Source organism: Labrus mixtus, chromosome 13 (assembly GCF_963584025.1).
Source record: "Labrus mixtus chromosome 13, fLabMix1.1, whole genome shotgun sequence".
Taxonomy (NCBI): Eukaryota; Metazoa; Chordata; class Actinopteri; order Labriformes; family Labridae; genus Labrus; species Labrus mixtus.
In genome coordinates, this window is record NC_083624.1 from 9,191,012 (window position 1) to 9,199,925 (window position 8,914).

Sequence of the window (8,914 nt, forward strand, 5' to 3'; positions counted from 1 at the left end):
AGGGTTATTCAACTCTAATGTTCAGGGGGCCACATTTTCAGAAAGCTAAGGAACTGGGGGGCCAGACAAAAAATCCCACCACAGCAGTAATTTGTGGGAAAGCCTTTTATTTCATCAACACAAGCTTGGGTGCGAGCACAGCACCAAAGATGTTCTATTAAACGGGAGCACTCTGCTGTTTTTAACACTTTACAATGACAGTCATTCATAAGTTTTCCCACCGCCAGTCAAATAGTCCTGATCTAAACAATCGACAAGTACTGAAGATCTAAAAAATACATACAAAAACAATACATCTATTTCCTAAAACAGGTGTGCAGGCGAGGATTGAATCCATTAAAAATAACATTCTGTCACAGAAACATTGCCGATGTTTTTGTGCAATTTAGAGTCCAGCAGTTTGCTTGTAATTATTTGATAATTAAAAACAAATGATCCAGCATTGGGTGTCTATGCTTTTGTTGCCGTGGTAACAAATAGGTATTGACGATATTTGTATACTGGAATATTAGTCGGGTATCATGACAACTTCAAACAACTGTAACTTTGTGCTACAGCCTAAAAAACTCTCTATTGCAGTTTAAATTAAACATGGACAATACGTAACTTGAGTGAAGTTTCACATTCATTTATTCATCCAGTTTCCATTTGCTCTGACAGTTCTGACTCAATACATTTACTTCAGGCGCCTTCCTCCCCCTCTACTATACGCTCATAATCACACGATTCAACATAAAAAAAACTCTGCAGAATGCCTACGTGCAATAACAATGTCACTTTTTGTTTTTTTAAACCAAAAGTGTGCACATCCTTTACGTATGAAAAACCGGTACAGGAGCATCAAGATGCTACCAAACAGCTAGCTCAGTTACATTCACTTATTGTGAATTCTCCCCGAGCTATTGCTGGACATTTGAATAGAGACATGAACAGAGAGCAGACTCAATCCTGATATCAGCTCATAAAAACAGCCACATGTTAGCAAAAACTCATGATATAATGATTAGTAATGCAACATGTTGAGCTCAGTGTTCTGAAGATGTGACCTCGAAGCTGCAACATGTGTGAGCTCAGATTATCACACAAACAGAGAGACGATGAATCTGAGCGCATTAACTCCTCAAACGTTTTGGTCTGTGTGTCCGTCTTTGTGTCTGTCTGTGAGGATTGATGTGGATTTATAGTTCTGGATCAGAGTCAGAACGTGTCAGAGAGCCGGTTGCTCGATCAGATTATCAGATTATTAAAATTATGATCTGTAATCTGACTCCTGCTGCTGGATGAGAGCCACACTAACCTGATCACAAACCTCTCTCAGAGCTGGGACTCGGTGACTTATAGAGAAACATCCACAGTGCTCAACTGGATCATTTCCAACAACATGCAACATGTGTTAGAAGTGTGTGGAGGTGAGAGCGGAGTTGACATGTTTCAAAGAGTGCTGTATCAAAGTTAAAATTCTTGGGTGAAGAGACACAAATCCAACTTCATCCTTTGCCCCCTTCCCCCATGCAAATGCACACAAGTGCCCAGATTCACACATAGCTTTTCTTTTGCACACACTAAACGTATCCAACACTAACAAAAAAGAAAAGGCCGACTCTAAACTTGGTGACCTGGGACGTGCGTAACATACAGACTGAGAGAACACAAATTATAACCATCTTACAAAACTGAAGGCTGATATTTTTTCTCTTTACAAGAAATACACCAGACACACTCAGAGGTGAAACAAAAACCTCCAACCCAAACTATTTATTTTCTTCCACATGCAATAGTGAACAGAGAGGCGTTTCAATCTCAGTGATGAAATTATAACCTTGTGATGCTACATGTGTATGGACTGGATAATGATAACACATCTTTTTAACATGCTTCTTTTTCACTACTAAATGGGTCAACACATGGGAAGACTTTAAAGGAGCAGTATGTAAGATGTGTAGTGAGTGAAATGATAAAGTGATCTTCCTATACGATCAGACATTAAGGAAACATGCTATGTTGAAGTGCTGGCTTCTCTGACAACAATGCAGCAGACAGTATGTCCTCCTTCTAACTTTAGATTCTGGTCCTGAATGCTCTGGATTTGTTTGGACCAGAGAAGGTAGGCCCCCCCACACGGCAGTTTTGGACACCCCTCGGTTTGCCAGATATGAGACCAGTTATCAGGTCAAACCAACAGGTGTTGCAGCGATGGAAGCGGGCAAGAGAACTGGTTCAGATAGAAGTGATTGTACCCGACCTAAAAAGCCTCTGCATGTTTCTAATAAGCTCCATGAGCAGAAACGTGCTCAAACTAGGATCAATATTGGAGATGCTTTTGAAAAATGGAGAGGTTAGAACGCAGAAAGGTTCACAGACCGATGCAGAGCTGGCTAAACACTGAAGCTTCAGTGTCCACCACATGGCAACCTGAGTGAGCATCGACTCTAGAGAGGAGGGGGACAGCTCTCTTTGATGTTTGAATTTAGACTGCAGTACCCATTTTAAACACTAGGTGTCGGAGGTACATATCGCTCCTTTAATACTGTTCCAAGAGATTTCACTTTAAATCAGACAGTCTGTCCCTGTATCAACAGATATTCAAAATAATAATCTGTTTTAAATATTTACACCCTGTCAGCCGGCCTCCACATAGCAGCGAAAACTTTTAACTAAATTACTTCTGTGTTTCAAACAGCTGATTTCTAACGTATCTCATCTTGCCTTAAAGTTTGAGGTCTGACAGATGAACTCAGATTAAACAAGGAAAACAGCTGAGGAAGACTCAACACAAAGAAGAGTAAAATTAGGACAGTACAGATATATTATAAGGATAATTTCAGTGTTTTGATGTATTACACCTCCAGCTGTCAGTGAATAAAGTCTATCTCAAACTGCAGCTGTACGGACGACAATCATTAATAATTCAGCCGTCACTCACACATTCAAATAAACAGGACTGTGTTCATTATGAGACGGATTAAAGGGATTTCATTCAGCTGCTGGCTCCTCTCTGCTGTGTTTCTGCTGAGTGTGGATCCGTCTGAATGTTTCTGTGTTTTCTGCTGAGTGTGGCTCTGTGTGAATGTTTCTGTAACAGCTACAGACTGATTATTAACACTCGGCCTGCAGACACAAACAGAGTCTCTACGCAGCCTCTGCACACACTGATTCTCATCCTGTGGGTGTGAGAGACGTGAGAGTGACTCAGTCTGAGCTGCAAACAGAGCGGACCCATAATAACCTTCACAGGAGGTCTGAGGGAACATTTTTAGAGTTACATTATCTGCTTTATTTTTAGAGAATTAAGCCCTGACTACAGCATTTTGGATGCCTTAAAATGCAAACTTTTGAAAACAGCAATATGCAGTTCCTCTGAAAACGCATTTTCACACATGTGCATTACGATTTCAGACAATAGCTGTGTGGGAGTAGGTGGACTACAACAACAATGGCGGACTCCTGAGCTCTGTTTGTGAAAATGTCACCTTCATGACTCCCAGACGCCATTTTCTTTGTTTCCCGTTTAGTAGGTTAGGGTCACTTGAAGCTGCACCTTCACCTCATCTTCTGTCCACACAAACGTTTGTGCGTTGGCCATTTTTGTTCGTTTACACCTCACCTCTCTGTAGAAAGAAGAGTTTGAGTGCTTTCATGTGTTGTTTCATTACAAAGTCACCCTACCAACTACTGGCCTGACATGTGTACGACAGCTTTTTTTAGTTGGTTTTGCAAATCGGTGCGCACTTCTGTCAAAACTCTTACAGACTTTCTCTCTCTCTTTCTATCATTAAAAGGATAATCAACTACATATACACTTTCTATACAAACATGTAGCTCAGCTGCTCTGTCTGACAGGATGATCAAACGTCTCTGATGGTGTTAAAACCTCAATGTGTGCGACTATGGAAAAGCCTGACCTGCTGTTTCACTCTGCAGGGGGTAGCATAAACGACTTTCTGTCTACTAAATTAAAACCTCTCACACAGGGTTCTAGATCCATCTATGCCATAAATTGGGATAAACATGATTTTAAAGGTTTTAATAGTGGATGTTTTTTATTTTGTCTGTCTGATTTTAGGGCGTGCTGCAGAAACCTCAGCACCTCTACTCCCTGCATCTTTGACAGATTATTTACCACCTGAGCCTCCTCTGCTACTGCAGAAAGTAGCAGCGCTACTTGCTCTAAAACTCTGTTAAAATCTAAAAGAACTGGTCACTTGTCACTCTCCAAAGTTGGCAATGGTACCAAAATAATAGACACACTGCAGTCGGTTCATTGAACAAATGAATTGTCCCTTCCTGTGTGACAGCTCTTGTGGATTTCAAGAGATTCATGTCAAGAGGCTTTATGTTTTTTGGACGTCCTCCATTGTTGCCTTTTTGTTTGCCTTGTCACATTCTTCTTCTTTGTTGAATTTATTAGCTGGCTACACTGTTTCATGCTGCTTCCATGTCACGCTATTACATAGCTAATGCAGTTGTCACCATCTAGCTTATGCCCCTCTGCCCCCACCAGGTAAGGGTAAGGTTTGTTGTGGAAATGTAAGCAAGATCAGGGTTCACCGTACCAAACCGTACTGAACCGAACCGGACTGCTTGGTGGAAAAGGGGCTTTTGTACACATGTTGAGATGATTCTAGAAATACTGCTGTAAAGATCTCGTTTAAAGAACCAAACTCTGCCTGCTACAACAGTTAATAATTTTTATAAATGAATGGATGAAATGTCTCTGCCTTCACATTCTCAAGAAGCTCAACTACGGCGAATCCATCATGAACTGAGGCAGACACCTTTTGAATCCTGCGTGGTGTTACAGACACACAGATCATTTTTACAGCCTGTCAGAGAGAGAGAGCTCAGGCCTCAGCGAGGACACAAAGGACAAACGTTTGTGCTCTGGAAAAAACTCTGTGAACACCGTCAGCGGGCTGCCATGATCCTCTGACCCGTCTGAGAAGATGAAACCTCATCGATTAAGTTTTCTTATCACAGCAGGTCTGATTATCTTTCATTCCTCTGAACATGCAGCAGAGATCATCAGGTAGTGTCTGTCCTTCGTGACAGTAAATCTGATGATAAATATGAATAAGTGGTATAAATGCTAATCTGAAGCCTCAGATATTGTAGATTAATATGAAACATAATCAGTTTACATGCTCTCAGAGTGATCAGCCTGAACATCTGATGACAGCAGATTATCTGGAAACATCCACAGATTAAAACGTCCCGATCATGGTGAATATATGATTTTTCCTCTTTAATGAAAGAGAACTCAGGGATGTCAGGGTTTCCCATCATGCACTGCAAACAGTTAAACCTGTACACACTGTGCAAACTGTACAGATAAAAAGACAAATAAAATGCGCTGCTTTGAAAATCTGTACAATTTAGTTACTAACCAAATATTTTCCTGGGAGCTCCTGACTCATAGGTTCCTCTGGATCGTTGGTGGGGACGGCCTGCTGCTATGGACCCTCCTCCCCTCAGTTTGTCCCTATCCTTCTCCTTGCATCTTATCCCATCTTCCCCCATCCCATTTTTCAAGCCCAGCGCAGTTTCAGCAGAGATCTGTTCATCATGAGTCTGTATGGTTTTTGCCCAAGACTTCGGCCTCTTAAAATGATTTTTCTTGCTACTGTAACTTCTGCTAAATGTTGCTTCGTGCTCATGATGGATTAACGTTGGGTCTTTGAGATATAGCAATGGGTAAGGTCTTCTACCTGCTTTTTGTAAAGGGTCTCAAGATCTTTTGTGTGAATGCAGAGGCTTCATAAACACGAACGTGTTCCTGTTCAACATGCAGTCAGACGCAGCAACATATGTCAGAGCCACAGCCTGCATTATCATCACCGATCATCCTTCTGAAATGTTTTTTGCACATTATTCTGTTTGTTCATCAAACGTTTCTGCAGGCAATGTGCGTGCACGGCGACCTGCAGGCAAGAAAAACTATGAATTTTTAATCCAGGTTTGTTATCTTTTACTCAGTTCTCCCTGCACTTGATTTTTATGTTCATCCTTCTTTAAGCTTTCCTTCTCGCTTTTATACTCATGTTTATTTTTACCTTTTTGTCTTTATTAGAGAGGACAGCTGGAGACGGACAGGAAATGTTAGGAAGAGAGAGATGACATGTAGCAAAGGGCTGAGGCTGGATTTGAACCCACCGCAGCTGCCATGAGAACTACAGCCTCCGTACATGCTGCGCTCGACATAACTGCTAGGCTATAAGCACCACTATATAATCCTGTTTTTAAATTATTTTGCTTGCTCTTACTTGTGTTTTATACTCATGATGTTTTTCAACTGTGTTGCACTTTGAGATCTGTTTTAAGTGAAAGGTGTGTAAGAAATAAAATGTACTATTATTATTATTAGTCACCGACATTAAAAATTATCTGACTGATTATTATCTGATTATCTGACTTTGAAATGAAATGATTTGATTGGCTCTCCAACAGAAACAGCTAAAGCTTTATAATCTGAACAATAGAGGCCAGGGTGGAGACGGTCCTGCAGAGCATGCAGCAAAAAAAAAAAAACATTGGAGAAATCCTCTTTTTGTCCAAACAGGATGCAGGAAGTCGTTTCCAGAGCAGCTGTGTGTGCAGCAGAATAAAACATGAGTTTTTCTGTATAGTACAGCCAGACTGTGACCTCGTGATGAAGAAAAGCACCGAAGGCTGCGGAGCTGTCAATCATCGGCTGCACTAAAAGCTCTCAGTGAAGCCGTGTGAATGCTGCACACAGGGAAATACCTCTGCTGAGACACACACACACACACACACACACACACACACACACACACACACACACACACACACACACACACACACACAGCACAGCAGTCGTAGTGAATTATATGTAGAATATGGTCATGGACCACAATCAATGTGCATCATGATGTGTAATGTATCGTATGTTGAGGTTGTGGGAAATAGCCCTAGTTCTAAAAAATGTCTTAATGTGCATTTCATTGTCACATGTTTTGATTTTCTTTGATTATGTGTATTTGAAAAGTGCTTTATGAATAAAATACACTGAGTCACTCAGTCCTGCTCTGAAACTGTACAAAGTTTCATAGAGAACAGCAATTATTAAACTGGTAGAGTAACACACATTTCAATAAACAAAGCCCTTCAAAAACTGTTGAAATGTCTTTTACAGGAACTTTTAAACTAAATGAAAATGTATTTCATCACACATGAGATGATTTTAAGTCTCCACAGTCATTGTTCAGCTACTGAGCTAAAACAAGCTTCAGCCCCACAGGCAGAAAGACGCCCTCTAGTGGCTGCTCAAACTTCACCTACGTACATGGATGCAGGTAGACAGCTCCTCTAAGTCTCTATAAAGAGACCCCTCATTAAGCTTTCTATGACTCATGGGCTGAAATGTAACAGAGATGCATCTAAGTAACAGCTGCAACCATTCAGGTTTGTGAATGATATGTTTGCACGACCTTCATCACATGTTGAGATAATTCTGCTCACAATGAACATTACGCTCAGACAACGTCACAAACAGTCCCTCTATTTGATACGATAGCAGTGTGTGTTTCTGTGGGTGTGTACTCACAGTGCGAGGCGGCGGACACAGCTCTAAACACTCTGTCGGTAAAAATCCAGCATAGAAGTAGTAATAGATCCATGTTTGAGCGGGGAGAGAGAGAGCGAGAGACTGAACATCTGAGAGAGAGAGAGCAGAGTGCGGCTGCTGCTCGCTCGTCCTGCTGCTCGGAGGAGAGAACAAGTGAGCAAGAGGAGGGGGAGAATGACGAGGAGGTGTGGGGCGAGATGCTCCCACATCCACTCCGACACTCTGAGCTACCCCTCTCCCTTTCTCTCTCTCTCTCTCTCTCTCCCCCCTCCTCTATCTGATATCGCCCTTCCACCCCCCTCCCTCTTCCTCCCTTTATTGGCTGAAATAATCACCATCCAGCTCTGCAGCAGCGTACACTCAGCCTGTCCTCTTCAGACAGACAGACTGCTGTTCTGTGTTTGTGTCGCCTGTGTTCAGGATGAAAACTACAGACTGTCAGACCCTCTTCAACCCGCTCTGCTATAGATCAAAACGTATTTAATTGTGAGTGACACTTTGTAGGGGAAACAAAAACAGCAACTCATGGGAGACTTTCAAAACTCAGCAGGAGATTCAATTTGGAGCTCATTCATGAACCACTTAATGACATCGATGCTACTGATGATGATGATGATGATGTTGTTGTCGATGATACTAAAAATGATGTTGTCGATTTCAATGATGATGAGGTTGTTTGTGTGGATGATGTTGACACTTTCAAGGATGTTGTCTAAGATGTTGTCGATGTTGAGGATGTTGTCAATGATGTTCATGATGATGAATCTGTCGATGTTGTTGTGGAGGATTTCAGCACCACAGAGGTGGACAGCTCCCTCGAGCTGACAGAGCTGCAAACACACACACACACACACACACACACACACACACACACGCATGCACGCATGCAAACACATAGAGAATAAGTATGTCCATGCACATTCAAATAAAGATGCTAGTCATGTTTAAAAGTTTTTGTTATGACAGAAAAGAAGGTGTGATTAGCTCTCTGTAAACTATCTGCACACGGGCTGATGTAAAGCTTGTGATGATGGTTAGAATGGGAAAAAAAACAAATCTCCTCGTTAAAACACATTAGTCATCAATTATTCCGAAATGGGCTCTCCTCCTCTTCCTCCTCCTCCTCCTCCTCTTCCTCCTCCGATGAAGCTCCAAGCAGAAGACAGACACTCACCGTCTCTGTCAGACGTTTACTTTTAATTGCTCAGATTATGGAGCTGGTTTTCCAAAGCTAAACTTCCTCCTTTCATCGTCTTTTTTAAATCTCTCTCTCCCTTCACTCAACTAATTTATTCCCTTCATGCTTTCATCTGAATCTCCTGACTCTTTCGA

General features: G+C 41.7%; 1 protein-coding gene across 2 annotated transcripts in view; it reads right to left on the reverse strand.

Moving 5' to 3' along the window:
* Window positions 1-7,800, reverse strand: part of LOC132986877 (contactin-associated protein-like 5) — a 26,525-nt gene extending 18,725 nt beyond the window's left edge. The window contains exon 1 of one of the 2 annotated variants that reach the window (XR_009675556.1): window positions 7,562-7,800. Coding sequence is in view for 1 of the 2 variants with exons in the window: in XM_061053555.1 (XP_060909538.1) it covers window positions 7,562-7,634 (73 nt within the window). In the remaining variant the exon portion in view is untranslated. The remainder of the gene's footprint in view (window positions 1-7,561) is intronic. The other variant, XM_061053555.1, reaches the window with a different exon arrangement.
* Window positions 7,801-8,914: the final 1,114 nt, after the last annotated feature.